General features: G+C 37.6%; 1 protein-coding gene across 2 annotated transcripts in view; it reads right to left on the reverse strand.

Moving 5' to 3' along the window:
• Nucleotides 1-16,523, reverse strand: part of LOC149019414 (uncharacterized) — a 134,461-nt gene extending 117,938 nt beyond the window's left edge. Inside the window, exons 1-3 of one of the 2 annotated variants that reach the window (XM_089153429.1) lie at nt 16,234-16,523; nt 15,036-15,117; nt 4,661-4,764 (exon numbers count right to left, since the gene is read on the reverse strand). In XM_089153429.1, coding sequence (XP_089009555.1) covers nt 4,661-4,764; nt 15,036-15,117; nt 16,234-16,248 — 201 coding nt within the window. In that variant the 5' untranslated portion in view covers nt 16,249-16,523. The remainder of the gene's footprint in view (nt 1-4,660; nt 4,765-15,035; nt 15,118-16,233) is intronic. The other variant, XM_089153428.1, reaches the window with a different exon arrangement.
• Nucleotides 16,524-19,645: the final 3,122 nt, after the last annotated feature.

The raw sequence follows: 19,645 nt of genomic DNA on the forward strand, positions 1-19,645 counted from the left end.
ATTAGCTGTGTCTCACCATTTTGTGTGAAATGTCTTCCCAAAATCATTCTTGGGATAGCTACTCCTTTTCCCAGACCAACCAGATACACACTTTCAAAACTTTTCAGATAGGCTTTCCCCTGCCTAGAATTTCCAAATAGCAACCAAATCAAGCCATAGTGACTGAAGGACCTGAGCTTAGAACACATAAATGTGTCTAAGTGCCTCAGGTAACGGACAGTAGTGATATAGCAAGAGGGATGGAGGAAGAGGGAGCTCCCTACAATTATCCATCATCTTGCAACGTGGGACAACTGGTGGAGGGCTGGGTAGAGAAACTGAAAGCCATCTGAGATGAAACCCAGGCTTGCAGTAGAGAGAGAGAGGCAATCACAAATTCATGTTGAGCAGCTGATGTAACCAGGATTGGCAACCATAGGGTAGCCCATAATTTGGGCCCACATCAGTCCACAAGTGATTCGGCATCAAGGTCTGGTCAAACAACTTGAGGGTATTTGGTCATTTTACCACAACCCTCAGGCCCCCCAAAAGCCCTCCTTAAGGCCAGAGTGGTCTAATTAGATTGCCCATAATTTTAGGACTTAGGAGTTCTACTTAGAACTCCTCTTATAGTTGCTAAGTAGAGTTTTAGTTTATTTGTTTATTTGTCTTCATATATGGCTATAAATAAGCCATCTCAGTTGAAACAATTCAGATTTGATGATATTAATATAAAAGGCTGAGGTTTGGACTTTGGAGACAAGGATTGTTGTTGAAGTACATGTAAATTTGGTAGTTTTACTGTTCACGTGAACAATATTATGCTATTGTTTTTATTATATTTTCTATTTCTAATGTGGGAGTCTTGCTACATAAGTTTTGGGAGTTTTTAGAAAGTATAGTTTCTATTTTGGTGGTAGTTTCTATTTTCAGAACTTTCTATTTTAGGAGTTAGGAAGTTACTAAAGCTGTAATATTTTGTTTCCTTTTTCGAGAGGACAATTACTTGTCCCTCAAGTTGTATTAGATTCATTAGAAGCTATAAATAAAAGTGCTCTGTGATTCTAGACTCTTAAGCAAGAATCACAAGCCTCTTCTACTAGTTCTTCATCTCTCTTCTCTTCTTCTTCTTCTCTCTTTTCTTTGTTCAAGTTCAGCTGCTGTTTTGATTATTTAATGCTTGTTTTCTAACAATTGTCATGGGATCCAACGATGAGCTTTACCATTCTGCAATTCCAGCTTGGTTTCTTCTTGCTCAAGCCTGTGGCAGCCCTAGGAGCATCATCAAACCCTGCAACTACTTAACAGTCCCCTTCCTATTCAAGTAAGTGTAACCCCAGCCCCCTCCCCTACCCCATTCTACCTTTCCCCAACCTTGCACAACCCTCCCCCTTTCGCCTCTAGCTTGCAGCACCTTCCCCCATCCCCAAACCCTAGCTTTATCTAATCTCAGTCCCTATCCCCATCGCACCCCTTTCCTCCTTCCCCAAGGACCCCATGGTTGAGTCCCCTTCCATCTAGACCCTTCATTCCCCAGCCCCTGTCGCTCAATTCTCTTCTTCTTCATCTTCCCCATTTACTTGTGGCATTGCTGGAGTCAGACATTTCCAGAAAATCCCAAACTAAATCAACCCTAGTATTCCCTTATCCACTTAGCTAAACCTCAAACGCCTTTAAAATCCTCATCTCCCAATCCCTCTCTACCTTGGACTTTAGTTTCTAATCCTAACCCTGGAAACCCTAGAATTGCAAAACTTAAAGATCCCTAACCCTAGCTTGAAGAATAACTTCTACCAATTAGAATTCAGTTAAAACAGAGTAGTTTTCCTCAATTTGCATACCTAAACCTTGCCTGGCTGAACCCTAAAGCCCCTTCCCTATTAACTCTAGACTACCCTAATCATAACCCCAAGGATTGAAACTCAAATCAGCCTTAACCGCAGGGTTCTCTTAGCTGCTGTCCCTCCATTTTCAACCTAAAACAGCAAGGCATTGAATCCTAGATTGCCTGCTGGTTTTTAGAAAAGATCCTATTACTGGCCCTGTATTCCAAGGTTACGCCAGCAACAAAAATGCTTCTCTATTTTCAAATTTGTCTTTTATGTTGGTTACATACAAGTTTATGTAAAGAGAAAAACAAATCCTCACAAGTCTAACTAGACTCAACATAAACTTGCAATCAAACTCTATGTCCTTGGAGATTTCCTTTGCTAAAGAATAGAAGAATCCTCCTGTTTGCAACAGAATGCTCGAGGAGGAGACGACCTTCACAGGGAAAACTGTCTGTATCAGCAAAAAAAAAATTCTCTTCCCCTAGATTGCTAGCAATCCAGTTTCCTATTAAAGAACTAAACATGTTGAAGTCAATTGTCACTTTCCGCAGAGCATTGTTATGTGTCTTATGACTTATGCGGAAGTTAATCACTACTTTGTTTGCCTCTTCTGTTGATAAGCTGGATGAGACAATAACCAAGACACCAAGTCACTGTTTAGTCCTACCAGACAAGATGCCAACCAAGGCAAGGATGATTTCTACGCTCCAGCTTGTGGAGAAATTTAGAACATGCACCATATGCACCATGGGGTGCATTATCATTTTACATGTACATAACCACAATAGAGTGTATTTTTATCATGTACTTACTTATCTATTGTTATTAGCCTGTAAACAGGTGATTAGGTGTTTGACTTGAACAGGTGTACTTCAAGAGTTAGGAGTACACAGTTTTGGTTTTCAGCATTATCAGCAGATGCTAGGCAGCATGTTAGCGCATTGTGTTCTATCATATTCTGCAACTCCTCTTCCATCTTCTCTCATCATTCCAGGCAGCACATGTTAGGTTATTTATAGAAGGACAGTAGGGAGAGAGAAGGAAAGAGAAAAATAAATAAAAGAACAATGGAACAAAGAGAAGAAAAAAATTAGAACCAAAAAAAAAGAATAAGTACATGACTAAAAGAAAGGAAAGCAGGGAAAGAGAAAAGCAGAAGGCAAGAGAGAGAGAGAGAGAGAGAGAGAGAGAGAGAGGAAAGTGAAAGGAATTTGAAAGAAAAAAAAAGGTGCAATCAGATTCATGGGAGGAAGAGGGGGGGAGAGAGAGGAAAGAATTTTTTTTTTTAAAAAGGTATATGATGTGATCAACGTGGAAAGAGAGAGAAAGAAGAAAGAAGGGAAGAGAGACCCAATAGATATTGTGATAAAGCTAATAAAATAAAAGGCTTATAAAAATCATGAGATAATGTGAAAAAATTGGAAGGAGGCAACTCATATAAAGAGAGAGAACGAGACATAAGGAGAGAAAATTTCAATCCTTGATTATATGTAGGTCCCATGTGTGTACACTTGGCATTTCCTCTTTTTCAAAAGTAAAAGATACAAAAAACACAAATGGATCTCAGGCCTTGATCATAACTGACTTCTTTGATGTTGAGAATACCCTTGGAAAATTTTAATCTGGTCCACGCTTGCATTTCAGTCAACTTCCAACGAATTATTCTATTTTAGCCCAAAAAGAATACAGGTGTCAAAACAAATGGATATTTTTAATGTGTCACGCCTACCTGGTTAAGAATTAAGCCCTCTCTACAATTACAAAAATGAAACCAGACCACTTTACATGCAATTTTGTATACCTGGCATCTGACAGTCCAAAAATACATATGCCAAAAGGAAAGGCCTAACCAATGCTTCATCTATTAAGTAACATAAATTGACTAGGAAATTGAAATAATATAGGAAAAACATCTAAAATAGGACTCTTAACCAACTTAATGAGACAGATCTCCTTTTCTCATTTTCTACCCATATTTTAGGCACATCAAATTGGCCAATTACAAAGTAAACCCAAGGAATCAAAGGCTAAATACATATATACGACAATCCTAAACTGTTTTCAAGGAAGGAAGCCCAATTTGGTGATGATTCTGCATCAGAACCTCCAGACCTTTGAACCAATAGGGCAGCCTTGGACTTTACACAAAGATACACAGTCTCCAACTAATAAGAGAATAACTCTCAAAAGTTGCATTAGACTAGACCGATTGTATTCACCCATCAAGTAGGCATAAATAGATGGCCCTTTTTGGGTAAGAAAACAGAGGATTAGCAGCCTTACAAAGAGAGGTCTGCCACCAATTGGATAACACTAGGAATCAAAATAGAATTAGAAACATAACTAATTGAACAGCACACAAACCCCACAGCATGGAGGTGATGTACGTAAAACCAAACTCTACTCACGTGAATCTCGTGACCACTAAAGTGAGTCATATGATCACTTTAATTGACACAAATCAGTCCAGCTGAACCAACAAACCTGGTCCAACCAAAATAAAACAAACGAACAGGAAAGAAGAAAAAAACTAGGTATGAAATGCTACAAAATACTACTTGTACTACTTAAGTAGTTCCTTCTTGGACTCCTACCAAAAAAAAAAAAAAGTAGTTCCTTCTTGGACTTAGCAGAGGCAGGTCCATGGATCTGCATCGTCTCTCCATCCCTAGTTCCCATGTTCTGATACTTCATAAGTGGTTTGCTATTTTGTTTTTTTTTTTTCTTCTTCTTCTGCTTCTTCTTCCTCTTCCCCCCCCCCCCCCAATGACCCTTGGAAAACATAGAATGCAGTCAGATAATTATGGCAATACTCTAAGACAATTTTTTGTTGGTTACAGAGAATGTACCTTTAATCTTATTGACCCAACAAAGCCTGCTTTTACAGTGATCGGAAGCTTTAGTAAATTAAGCGCCTCAGCCTTCAACTTCAAGTTCTTAAGAACAACATCGCCTGAAGAGAAAGGAAATAACCACCAATCACTTTTCCACAATGATAGAGTTTGACTAAATAAAGTAAGTAGCTCAGAAGAAACGAATGAATAGTTATAAAAGAACAGAAACAAAACACATTGAACATGGCGATCCAGAGTGTATCCTGCAGCAATGGCCTCAGCAAATATTTAAAACATTCATAACCAGCAAAAATAAATATACAGATTCAACCACTGCCGAACACTACAATTCAGCAAGCATGGACAATAAAATCAAAAACTTAAAAACATTTCCCACTTCTCATTAATTTACCAACTAACATACTCAGCTTAGGTAGACATTGAGGTCAGAAGTCAGAATATTGGCATTGCTTTTCCAATTAATAAACACAAAGTCCCAACCAAACTAATCAATCTTGTTCTTTTCTTTCATCCTTTATCATCAACAGAATAAAGCAAAGAAAAGATACACTAAGGGTTATAACAAAAGAATTTTTTAAATAACAAATAAAAAATAATAAAAATAAAAAAGCTAAAAAGAACCTAAAGACGGATCAAAGGAGCCCCTCTCAAATGCCTTTCCTCCAAAATTTCAAAAGTAACAAGAAAATAAACACAAGCCAAACCTACCGCAGAACCAATAGAAGGCACCAAAGAGATGACAGAATGTAGGATTCTACTAGGACTCTAGGAGTCCAATTAGAGTTTGTATAGGAGTTAAATTAGAGTTTGTATTCATGTATAATTTTATTCCTTGTAATAGTCTACTTTCCACTTAATTATAAATAGAGGGTTTGAGATCATGAATCAATAAAACATTCTACTACAATCGTTTCTTTCAACATGGTATCAGAGCATAAGTTCGATTAGGATGTTCTTCTATTTTTTTCTCTTTCTTCAAACCCATAAACCCACAGCAAATTATCTTTTTTCTCCAAAACGCTTCGCAGTTTTTTCTTGTTCTTCTACAACCTAATTCTGCAACCATCGTTTGCCAGAAATTTTTTCCCTTTTCAAACCCATTGCACCGCTGCACTATTGTTTCAGTTCCACCTCGAAGACCAGAGAAGAAAGAAAAAAAAAGGAAAGAAGAAGTGAAGAAGAACCACAGCCTGCTGCTGCTTCTTGCGATTAGAATCACAGGTGGCTGCTGCTGCTGCTTCAGATAGAGATTGCATCGATCGCAAACCCTCACAAATCCATCGCAACCAATTTCTTTCTCTGCACTACAGTGGGCTCGACCAAGAAGAAAAGGAAAGAAGAGGAGAAGCCACCATCGCCATCACCTTCACCTTTGCTTCCGATTCTGATCACACCCTCTACCATCGGACCAGTTTTTTTTCAAAAGGTGAAGACTAAAGAACTGCAGACAATTTTTTCAACATGGCACTATCGATGGTACTACTGCTCCCACCGGCCCTGAACATTACCCCACTCTTCATCCTCTTTCGGTAAGATTTGATGGGACAAATTATTTGATTTGGTCCCGATCTGCTTACTTGACTATTGCTGGAAGAGGACTTGTTGGATACATTACGGGCACCACTATCAAACCTACTACCACAAGCGTTTCACAGGATAAATGGATCTCGAATGACTCTCTTATTATGTCATTTCTCTTGAATTCCATGATTTCAAATATTGCCCGTGGATATCTATTACTTGATACTGCTGCCCAAATCCGAAAGGCTACTATTGAAACATATGGACAGTTGGAGAATGATGCACAGGTTTATGAGCTACGAAAGAAGCTTTATGAGACTACCCAAAAGGAACTGACTGTGGCCCACTATTATGCTGAGTTGCGATCTCTTTGGCAAGAGTTGGATCATTATGGGGATTATCACCCCACTAATCCAGATGATGTGGCCACTTATAAGAAGCACATTGATAAGATTCGAGTATATGACTTCTTGGCAGGTTTGAACGTGGAGTACGATCAGATCAAAGTACAAGTCTTAAGTCGTTCTCCCTTTCCTACACTAGAACAGTCTTATGCTCTTGTTCAGTGTGAGGAAAGTTGTCGATTAGCCATGCTTCATACTCTTATTATGGAGAAATCAGCTTTACAGTCTATTCGCACTAAATCTGATCCGGCTAAGGAGATTGTCAAGTGTGAGCACTGTCACAAACCATATCATACCATGGAAAATTGTTGGAAACTGCATGGAAGCCTGCTGATTTTGAGCAAAAATGAGCACAAAGAAAGGGAAAACCAAAGGCTAATCTTTCTGAGACAGTTTCCACCACACCCTCTGCAGACATTGGTTTTTCACAGGAAGAATTCGCTACTCTGCGACGTAATCTGCAGTCTTCTACTGCCGGTACAGCCTCGACCACTACTTCCTTTACTACCAATACCAACTCCTACCTTGCTACTTTAGGTAAAACTTTTATAAGCTTTCAAGCTTCTTCAGTTTCTACTCCTTGGATCATTGAAATAGGAGCCATAGATCATATGACAGGTTTATCCACCTTTTTCTTTCAATATTCTCCAACTTTTGGAAAGGATATAGTTCGAATTGCGGATGGTTCCTATTCTTCCATTGCTGGAAAAGGGACCATTCAGCATTCTCCATCACTTTCTTTGTCTAAAGTTTTACATGTTCCCTCTTTCTCTACTAACTTGCTCTCTATCAGTAGTCTCACACATGACTTGAATTGTAAAGTGACTTTTTTCCCATCTTACTGTGTCTTCCAGGATCTGATCACGAGGGAAGGAGATTGGATGTGGTAAACTAGACAATGGACTTTATTTGCTCAAGCCGATTGGAGAATCTACATCTGCTTTGACTACATCTTCTAATTCGGTCCATTCGGTAATATCAGACCTTCATCAGTGGCACCGTAAGCTAGGTCCCCCCCCCTCTCTAGGAACTCTTAAGAAAATATTTCCTTATTTGGTTTCTTCTTGTAATGAGGATAATTTTTTTTGTGAAGCCTACATTTTTGCGAAGCAGACTCGTTCTACTTATTTACCTTCTCTTCATAATAGAAAACATATTCCTTTTATGCTAATTCATATTGATGTGTGGGGTCCCTGCCGACGTGTGTCTATTACTGGCCATAGGTACTTTGTTACTTTTATCGATTGTCACTCTCGTTCTACATGGATTTATCTTTTAAAACAAAAAAAAAAAGAGGTTTTTCGATGTTTTAGTGATTTTCATAATATGATTAAAACTCAGTTCAATGCCACTGTGAAGATCCTTCACAGTGATAATGGCATAGAGTATATTGATGGTGAATTTCAAAGATATCTCTCTGACTCTGGCATAATACATCAAACCAGTTGCGTTGATACGGCTGCCCAAAATGGGGTTGCCGAAAGGAAGAATCGGCATCTCTTAGAGATAGCCCATTCCATTATGATTGCTATGAATGTAACCTGACCAATACTGGAGTGATGCTATACTCACTGCTTCCTACCTTATGAATAGGATGCCCAGTAGAATACTTGGTTTTAAATGTCCTAATAAGATTCTTCAGGGAGCTTCTTCTTTTGTTATTCCCCCAAAGGTTTTTGGATGCGTGTGTTATGCCAAAATCACAGCCCACCAGAGTAAGTTGGCTCCCCGTGGCCTACGCTGCATATTTTTGGGGTATTCTGCTACTCAGAAAGGGTACAAATGTTATCATCCTCCCTCCAGGAAAACCATTGTATCCATGGATGTACTTTTTCATGAGTTTTGCCCTTACTATACATCTCTCCAAGGGGAGAGTCCTAGAGGAGAGGTGTTCTTTCCGACTCTAGATCTTCCTATCACACACCAACACAACTTAAGAGTCCCAGAAGAGTTTCCTGACCAGGGGGAGACTTCGGCCAGTATACCTGAGGACTCTAATCCTCCCCCTTTGATTTCTAAACCATGTGAAGAACCTAGCCAGGGGAAGACCACTCCTGTGAGACACACTGTTGGGGTCTTTCAAAACCAGATTGACCAAAATAAGGAGGTGCAGACTTATCAGAGGAAGAAATACAACCGGCGTAATGGGGAAGTACTGGAGAACATGAATTTGCCGATGGCATCCCTTACTTGATTTTCTCTACTACCGGACATTTAAGGGACAGTTGGTCGATAGTAGCCTCGTAGATTGAAGGCGGTGGGATCTTGTTGAAGTATTGGACCTGATGATGTTACTCTCATAGCTCATGTATGTTGGGTCTTCCACATGTGATGTAAACCCAGTTTTACGGTTAGGGTTTGTAGTGGAATTTCCCAAAAGCCAAGGGCTGCCCAGGATTTTCCAGTAAAGAGAAAGAGAGGTTATTTTAGAATGTGTAGGATGTTTTATGACTATGAAAACCCTGCTGTAATACTCAATTCAGATCTGAATTTTAACAAAAATCTGAAAAACTCGGGCTTTGGGGGTTTTGGCGAGGGTGGGAGAAGGAGCTGTACTTGCTGCCTTGAATTTTCAGACCTAGTTTTAATGGTTTTGGAATGTGGGGGAGAGTCTGAATTGAAGTAGGTTAGGTTTCAGAAGTTTGAAAATAAGTCGCAGAAAATTTAGAGTAGAAGATGATGTGCAGGAGAATTTTCAGACTTCAGAAAACAGGGGGCTTATTTGAAAAAACTAACAGTAAATCTGAAACCTAGAGAGGGGTGCAATCCTATGGAGAGAAGAAAGGATGTTATGGGGGCTGGGGAATAGGGAACTACAGGAGGGTGGGGTTTTAATGCTGCCTCAGGGGAGAAAAGGGGGTAGGGGAGTCAAGGGGTTGGGGGAGAAGTGGGGAACGAGTTGGGGGCTATCACAGAGAGTAGGGGAGGGGAATTAGGTTGCTGTTTGGAGTGGGAAAGCAGCAGGAATGGTCCTCAAAGGGAGTGGGGGTGTTTTCTAGGGCTGTGCAAGAGAGATAAGGGGTGGGGGAAGGTTGCGGGTGAGAGAGGAGGCAGAGGAAGAGTCTGGGAATTTGTATACTTACTTGGAGCTGCTGTGAATGACTAATGGCTGCTATTGAAGATGATTAGCTGGTGCAAGTATTAATAGTTACTGATCCTTGAACAAAATACTTACTCAACTATGGCCCCCTCAAGGCCTCAACTAGGTAACCATGATCCTCAACTCAAAAAAAAATTATAAAATCAGACTTAAGATTACAAAGAAACAATAGGCTTATTTATAGCCAACTAAAATACTCTTAACACTAAGTGGGATTCCTAAACAAACAAGGATCCCACCACATAATCTGGACTCTTGAATTGGAATCTAAAAAAGACATACTGAAAATAAAATATCTCAAACTCTAATAAGCACAAGCCTGAATTCTCTTTTAATTAAAACTCTTATGGCAAATGTGCTAAAGTTTAAGACAACCAATGACTCATAACTAACTCAAAACAAATTCCAATCAAAAGAAAATTCCTAAAAGATAAGAACCCTCTTAAAAGCTAGGAACCCTCTCTGTACAAGAGTCTTATCTTGTCCACAACTTAACCAATTCAAACAGAACTCAAACTAGGAAGTAAAACCCAAACTAAACTTTAGAAATAATTCTAGCCAAGGTTGTCAAGGCGGCAAGGCGACCAAAGCGATTGGGGCTCCGCCTAGCGATTAGGTGACAAAGTAGCGCCTATGCGGCAATAACGCGACCAATGCGGTTGGGTCAAAAATTTTCAATATAACTACTTTTTAATACAACTACTTTCTATAATAAATTAAAAAATAAATAAATAAAAATAAAAATAATAGTCACATTCATCCAAAAAATAAAGCATTCAAGAATTATAATTATGAAAAATTATCCAAAAAAAAACACAAACATAAGTTCATCATAACAATGACTATGTACTAACAAGGCGAATACAATAAATTAATAGATCTCATTATTCCAATTTCCAAGTGATTGTCCATTAAATGATTCATTGATTCTAGATGTTGAGTATGGCTAATGCTTTACATTCTGTTGCTGACAGACACGGGGTCCAAGGAGGCCACCTCGGTAGGGGCGTGGAGGCAATGCCCCAGAGCTTGTAGAAGTCCTATGTCACTTTGAGCCTTGGAATTCCTTTGCAATTTGGGACTCGATTCCGAAATGACTAAGCTATTAAATTTATATATGGACTTGTAGAATAAATTTTGATTTTAAAAAAAAAATTTACGAAAAAAATATTATGTACAAAATGTCAAAAAAGCGGTTGCCTTAGCGTATAGGCAGCAATAAGGCGTACAATGCGACAAAGCAGTAGCAAAAAAAACAGTGCGTCAATTATGCGGTTCAAAACAAGGCGGTTGAAAAACTGCTTTGCCTCCTAGGCGAACGCTTTGACAACACTAATTCCAGCAATAAAGAGGGCTGAAAATGCCCTAAATACCCCTATAGGGAGTTCAGCCAGCTCATGGGGGCTTCATGGAGCCATCTTGGAGGCCCACCTAGGGTTTCAGCCAAGGGTCAAACTCACAGTCACATCAACATGTCTAGTCTTTCTCCTCCTCTAAACTCCTTGCTCAAATGCAGGTGAGCTAAGCCAGATCTGCATGCTCCTCTTGTTTGTTCATGTTGTCTGACATTTTCAAAGTATAAGGACTGAGTGTCTACTGGCAGCAAAAGCAGCCTATGAGTTTCTCCACTCAGCAAGGAATTCTACCCTAGGACTTCTCCCTCTCTCGTCCTCCTCTATAGGCTGCCTTGGAAACATAGCCTCATCAAACTCCCATTGTTATCTTTCCTTCTCTGCCTTCTCTAATCTCCCTGATGCAGGTCCAGCAGCCTAGGTCTGCCCAGCAGCATTAAAAGCATAATTGGATAGCAGGGGAATTTTTGTCATTTGATTGCAGCAGGTCCAGCAGCCTAGGTCTGCCCAGCAGCATTAGAAGCATAATTCAATAGCAGGGGTATTTTGGTCATTCAATTGCCCTACTTGAACCCAGTTGCACATAACTATAGTTAGGAGTTTGTTAGGAGTCCAAATCTGTTTTAAAATTATTATTTGATTCAGTCTAGGTTGAGATAGATTAGAATCCTATTTAAAGTAAGAGTCCTATATAGGATAGAAATCCTATTGAAATTCTATTTTTGATGTTAAGTCCCGTTAGGAGTTAGTAATAAAGGCTATAAATAGACAGCCTATGCTTCTAACAAACACCGATTTGATGAATAAAAAGTATTGAGAGTTTCATCGCAAGGAGATATCAAGGTGTCAAGCATCAAGGTTTAAGACTGAAGGAATTTCATTTGGCAAACTGTTGGTCTGCCTTCACTACTCCATCCCTCTCTATCCTAGCGCCTCCATATTTGGTAAGTATTAAGTAACCACTCAGAACATCCCATTCATCTTCTACCAACTTACACTGCTGTTCTTTTTATTTTTCTTGAATCTTCGGATTTTTCTAGACCCAAAATTCAAGGTCAGATCTCCACCAATCTAACCAGTAGATTTGACCCAAAGTTTAGGAACCTCATCCCCCCAACATGAGTGACCTTCCATCCAAATTTCAGCCCTATCTGACCAATCAAACCTTAGTCTAAGCCCTACTTACCCACAAACTTTATTCTAAACCCTAGTTCCTTGGCTGCCCTAAATTCTCAAACCCTATTCTAAACCCTAATTTCTTTGGCTGCCCCAAAATTCCTACTCCTATATACCCAAACTATAACCATGAAACCCTAGTTTATTACCTGCTGATCATCTAAAGATCTTTGAAGTTAGAAGAACTAGCCCTCATTCACTCGAGGCTACATCACTCCCTCCTTTCAACTTGTTCATAATGGCTTATACACTTCATGAGGAACTTTTGGACATTCAGCCACATTTTTGTATCTCCCAACTAAGTGTTGCTTCAACCGAGTTGCACCCACGGTAAGAAATATCACCGAAACTACGATATTTTGGTGTTTCGGCAAGTGGCGACACGAACCCAGATCGAAAACGAAAAGCTGCAAGTTTCAGCGATATCGCCCCTGTGTCAATTTCTCGGTGATACCTACATAAGGCATCCCAAGGTAGACATTTCGCCTTATTCGAGCGAAATTTGACCTTTGCTCTCAGAGCTTCTCTCTTTTGTTTTACCTTGATTCTTGCTCTATTTCGTGTCGATCTTCAACATCTAGCATTAGTTCTTGCGTGATTCTTGGCGGCATACGCATGCATTGCATGGATCAAACTACATTTCGCTCGAATCTTGGAGATTTTCATCTCAAAGGTAACCACACTTCAGCAAACTTCATTTTTACAAAATGCATGATAGAATGTTGTTGGATTGTTAAGTATTTAATATATGTCGAACATTGTGGGCCGATCTAAGATCTCATGGTGTCGAAATTCTTTTTCATAAAGTAATTCATTCATTTATTTTCATTGGAATTTTCAAGACTTCAATATGAAATATTGTAGTTTCGAACTTCAACCTGGATTTCATTTCAAACACTACCTAAACTTCACCGAAATTTCTTGAAAGAAATTTCATCATATGGATAACTTTAAGAGAAGTGGTGAGAACGGACATGCAAAACATAGGCCTTGTATCTAGTATGGCTATAAACAAAGCTAACTGGAAGGCAAGAATCCATGTGGCCGACCTCATCTAGTTGGGACAAGGCTTCTTGTTGTTGTTGTTGTTGTTTTTGTATATTTAATCAACATGCATAGAACAAGTGTAGAACATAGAAGAAAATTCGACTGAAATTGTTGAAATTTCAGTTGAAATGTCTGAATTTTTCAAAAACGAAACAAAATTCCAATTATTTCGAGAAAGTGTCAAATTTCGACCGAAATTTTGACCATTTCGACCATTTCAACATTCAAACTTGTTTTTCCTTAGTTTTTGTTAATTTCTATCCCATTTTCACCTAATTTCCACGACTCTTTTGCCTTCAAAGAACTCTTTTGCTCATTTTTGTCTCCAAACACCTCCTAAGCCACAACAACTACATAGGAAACTCCGGCAACAATAAAATGAGAAGCATGAGCCATACCCAACAGTTCCAAACTTCCCCTTTTTTTATTTTTGTTTTGTTCATGCCTTAAATGATCTTGTATTCCCTTGAAATTAATATATGTTTAGCCTAGGACTATGATCTATGATTTTGTTTAGTTAAACTTTATCTTTTTATTTTGCTACCATTTTTCTCATTTTTTAATTTTATAATTATTTTCTAAAATTATGTATTTTTATTTTATGTATATATGATATATAGGCTTCAAGTTAATATATGTGAGACACCATCACTTGATCTAGTCGTTCATTTTATTTTGTTGACTTGTTGTATATGTAATAACCATTCTATTTCTACCAAACAATTCATGTATGTTGATGTTTTATGCATATATGCAATACAGTTTGCACTTGTCGGAACCAATCATTTGTTAGTATACTTGAATGATAAATTTTCAATGGTGTTTTTGGCAAAATATTAGTTTCATTGTGTTTATTATGCTTGAAAGAAGTAGTATGAAGAATCCAAATCATTTTGAGTCCATATAAGGCCCGAAATTGAAGTTCTAATTTCCCAAAAAAAATGTCCAATTTCGACCGGAACATCGAAATTTCAGCCTTTTGCAAGGTCGAAATTCCTATTTCAGTCGAATTTTCTTCCTTGGTGTAGAATATAGGTCTTGAAAAAATTCAAATTCAAAATGACTCGAAGATTTGGTTGAAAGCCACTTCAGTCTTTGCTACACATGTTGTAGGAGTGCTATTAATGAAGTCTAGTAGGTGTTCTGGACAACATTCGGCAAAACGTAAAACTTGAGCAAACCCAAAATGAAGAGGCAAGAGAGTTGAAATCTCGCCAAGATCGAGTCAGTATACCTTGACTTGATCGAGTTGCAGTAAATTTATATCTGTGGCTCACCAGAGATTTCTATTGAACAGGATTTCCAATTGTGATCTCAATTGGAGTGAAATCTTAGTCTAATTCTACTATTTTCCTTGTTTCGCCCTTGATCTTGCCTAGGTTTTTCAATATTTGAGATGTCTCACAAGATCTCGCAAGTTCTCGAACCATGTCCCAAACCCAATTTCTATTGCTAACATTTCACTATCAAAATTATCATTAAACATAAAGAAAAACACATTACCCAAAGTACCAGGAGTATCATGAAAAATACAAGGTGAAGAAAATACATTGGCCCAACCATCAAAGGTACACAAGATAGAAATATTATAAAACAAGCCTACTACTAAAACATACATATATAATACACATAATGCAAAAATGACTATGTTCAGAGATGATTAAATTTGCCATGTTTCCACAAAAAGTGAATATTTGTGATAAAGTTACCAAAACAAAGAAATTCCCAAATATCAGCAAGCATTAGAAAATGGAACATAAAATACGAACCTTTCCAAACACTGACCCTCAGAGCTTCTGCAGAAAGCCCATGAACATATTCTCCCAAATATTTTTGAAGCAGATGCAATACCTAGAACCAGAGAAAAGGTTTCAATTGACAAATTCAATCCACCATAAAAAATTAATGTGCAAAACTCCTAAGGGATCCAAACCAATAGTGCATACATGACTACTGTGTGTGTGTTTTATCTATTCAATATTTTTGAAGCAGATGCAATACTTAGAACCAGAGAAAAGGTTTCAACTGAACAATTCAATTCACCATAACAAATTAATGTGCAAAACTCCTAAGGGATCCAAACCAATAGTGCATACATGACTACTGTGTGTGTGCGTTTTATCTATGCCAGAAGAGTTGGACTAACTAAAATAAAAATGTCACAAAAAAAAAACACTAGAAGGAAAATAATGACTTCATGACTTATGAACAATATTTAAGATCTTGTTTCATCTTGGTATCTCGATGGGTTCAGGACCACCAAGATAACAAGATTTTGGTCTAAACGTCCTAAACCTTGGTACAAATCCGCCAAGTTTCAGTAATATGTTTCGGCAGGTTTAATGCATTTTTTGGGTTTGGTTCTTCTTGGACAGCCTCTTTTAAGGCCTATAAACACATATCCATGTTTAGATTGACTAAAAAACAACCCATAATGGTCTTCTGGATTCAAACTCTTGATGGATGCCTTTCCCTTTTGCACTTCAACAGGTTTGAACGAATTTAACATTGGCATAATTCACACCATGGGTTTCTTGAAGCGTTTTGGGACCACTATAATCCGGTTATACTCATAGATTTTTTTTAATTCTTTCACTTTGAAAAGGACAAATAAAACAGGTTATCATAGCATATTGAGTCATTGACTAGGATTTTGAGGAATGACCCTTCTACCGCCCTCTAGCTTTAATGATCACAAACACATAACAATGCACCAACAATCTACCTGTGTGTAAGAAAACACAACGAAAAAAAAAAAAAAAACTTACATGGAGGATGTTTCTTGACCTGTGTTTTAAATAATTTAGGGAATGATAATTCAATAGTGACCAACGTAGGTCACTGGGCAATCAGGAAATCTCAGACCATACAAGAGATTTCATAACGATAGGTGAAGAAATAACATAACTCAACGACTGAATTATTAGTCATGGAATCAACGGAATCAATGTAGACGAAGATCCTTACATAAGCCTCAAACATGATGCCGTACGCCTCAAAAGATTGTCATCTGCTGTGGCCGAACGGAGCTCGTATTTGGGAATCCGCTTTGAAGTGTTATTTCCTGCTCGATGGTTTCGGACGATTAAGAGTTCTCCACTCCCTTATCTGTCGAGGAAATAGCTAAATAGGAAGCCCGATGAATGAGAACTGATAAATGACAATTTGAGAACGAAGTGCTTATTCAATACCAGTTCAGTTGTAGGCGGCAAATCGCTTTGACACGTTTAAGTGGCACTTTACGCTACCAACCGGATTTTTTGCCTTCTGACCCCGGAAAAATGAAAAATGAAAAATGTCTCCCCATTTCTTTTTTATTTATTATTTATTATTTATGAAACATAAATTTTCATTGGATTACTTTTTCTTTTCTTTTTTTGTATAAATATTCATTAGTTAGATTACGAAAAAATGTTATAAAAAAAAAAAAAAATCCTAACATTTAGGCTGGGTTTGTTTGCAAATGTGGGGTGAAAAAAATGGGTGAAAAAAAAAAAAAAACATATGGGTCCTATGTGTAGTGAGGTGAGGGAGAAAGAAATGAAATAAAGGATTTTGGAAAAGTAATAATGGTGAGTTCTTTTTACTTTTCCCAAATTTTCCATAAAGTCCCACCAAATATGTGGGTTTTAAAATGACTTGGGGGTGGAAAAGTTTGGCTGCCACATCACCAACAAGTTTCCTTTCCTTGATTCTCTCACTTTCCCACTCCAAGCAACCAAACAATCTACCATTTTGGGATTTAAAGGAAAAGTAATAAATCTACACTTTCTTCAAGAATTTTCCCACTCCACTTTTATTCCAACAAACAAATGCAACATTAAGGTTACCATAAGTAATTTGCTTCAGCGAACATAAGAGTATAATATCGATGTAGAAGTGCAGAACATGGAAGGAAACCATAAAATTGAGAAGAGTCTGTTTTTCGAAAATATCCAAAACAATGCGAGATAGGCTCAGAGGCTAACTCGAGTAGGGCCTGAATTTGATCCAGTGCAAGTAGTGCATGATCTAATCTCCTCTATGGGCCCAAAAGTTCAAGCTTCTAAAAAATTGTTAGACCCCTAATCATATGAAAACACCTGTCCACAAAAATACACATTGATTTTGAACCTTGGATGAAGAACTTCTACATTAAGATGGACTTGTGAATACTACATTGTTTAGAGAGCATTGGTCATCAAAAATAGACAAAATGATTCTGGTGTAGAAAACAGGAATATCAATACCACGAAATAAGGCTCTATTTCTAGTGTTCCATATGTACCAACATAAAAGCACTCCAAATTTGATTTATTCTATTTATGTCATTACGATTTTTAAATTTTACTTGAATAAAATCCATCCAAGCATGAAGATGTGAGACACAAAATTCTGCCATATCAATCAATTCCCAACATGTTCTTGTATGTGAGCAAAGAAAAACAAAGCATGGCAAATTGTTTATGAACCAACATCACAAACTAAGCAGATCGTGGCAACATATTCTTGTCTAGCAAAAAGAGAGTTACCTACTACAATTGCCTGATAAGAAGTTCTCCAAAGAAAATGCTTTGTTTTTTGAATGATGGGATGTGCCTTCTAGTATGAGAGTTTATCGTTTATACGTTTAATGGAGTAGAAACATATGAGCCATGTTTTACAGTCTCCCCACATTTCAAATGCCTAAAATTAGGGTCTTTTATTTTCATGTTCATCTTTTAACAAATTTTCAAGTTTTATTTTTGTTGGAAAATGCCATGTCAGCATTGTTACATCAACCTCTATTAGTTTTGATGATAACAAACATGAATTACTAATGTCTATATTAAGTTGTGATTGTCCAGCTCATTACGAAAGCAAATGGACTAAATTCACCAGATGTTCAAGCCCAAGTCAATATCAAATAAACTTGGAACAGTGAACAAAAAATCAAGATGAGCATCAAGATCAAAGCACAATAAGATGTGAAAATCAAGTCAAGATCAAGACTTTGGACACTCCACATGCACTCATATGGAATTGTACTAAATTATACACACATCATGTCATTAGATTAACTTATGACAATGTTAGAAGAGTGTATGAGGCTTAAGGTTGTCTAGAAATACAAAAAATCCAATCAAGTCCATGAATGCACCTTATTGTTGACTCGTGTTTGTAGACGGACGTTCGCTGAGACAGACAGTCGTTCGTCTAGCTTGCTATAACTAAATGGACGTTTGTATGGTTTTGACTTTAGTTCAATGGCTAATTTTTTAGACGGAGCTTCTGTTAATTCAGATGGATGTCCGTCTAGACTAAAAAACTGGGAGAAAAATTATATCTTTTAGGAGGTTAGGCCAAGCAATTGATCTCGAGCTCTCAATTTGTGAACAATCATTGATTACTTGCTTTCCAACTTCACTCAACTTTGAAGGATATTCCAAAGTTGTCAAGTAAGCTCATTGGAGTAAAGCTTGAAGTAATTAAAGGCCATTGGTACTTCATTAGTGGTGCATCCCTTCATTCGAAGCATTCATTCATCATTGTATCACACTCACACGAGGGGTAAAGTGTCACACCCCTTGTTAGGTAATATCTTTAATCTCATACATTGTGTTGTTGTTCAATTCTAATATAGGTTTATTATAATTGATAGAGGGTGCTCTTGCCCTATTTAGAATAAAGATTTTAAAGGGTGTTATTGCCCTATAGAACATAGATTATAATAATTTGATTAATATCCATTGTATTGAAAGAAAATCACTAGTGGAAAACTTTATTGAGGCCAAGAGGATAGTAGACGTAGATTTGTAAAGTTGAACCGTTATAAAATACTTGTCTTGTGGTTGATTGCATTACCTAATCTCATTGAAATTTACAATTTATTTTGCATTTGCAAAATAATTGAAAAATTAGGCGAATACACTAGTTGCAACCTTTCACCCCCCCCCTCTAGGTTGCCTTAACAATTTTTATTCTCATTTTCTAACCACTTTTGAGTCTTTAATATTTATTTTCACACATGGTATTAAATCGTTAGATAAGTTGCATTAATTGATGATGTAAGCAACATTAATCCATCATCATTTCTATAAGAATATGGACTTTAATTTAGAGAGATTGCTTAGTTGGCAGAAGACAAATGCCTCATGGTGAAACCCCCTTTTATTTAGAGTCTGAATTACCTTCTAACTTTTTGGCCAAAACATGATAGCATATATTATATTAGATGAAAGAGTTAAGGTCAAAAGACTTATACAAGCAAGAAGGATCCACAATGAACAAAAGTGGTACACCCCCACCAAGTTCTATCTATGGAGAATCTGTGAGCACCACTAGTAAGAAAATCAGCAAAACCATTACCAACCCTCGAAACATAGCTAAAAGAAATCATACTAAAAAAAGGACAAAGTGT

This window comes from Hakea prostrata, chromosome 4 (genome assembly GCF_041222555.1).
Source record: "Hakea prostrata isolate BN-2017 chromosome 4, UWA_Hpros_2, whole genome shotgun sequence".
Classification (NCBI taxonomy): domain Eukaryota; kingdom Viridiplantae; phylum Streptophyta; class Magnoliopsida; order Proteales; family Proteaceae; genus Hakea; species Hakea prostrata.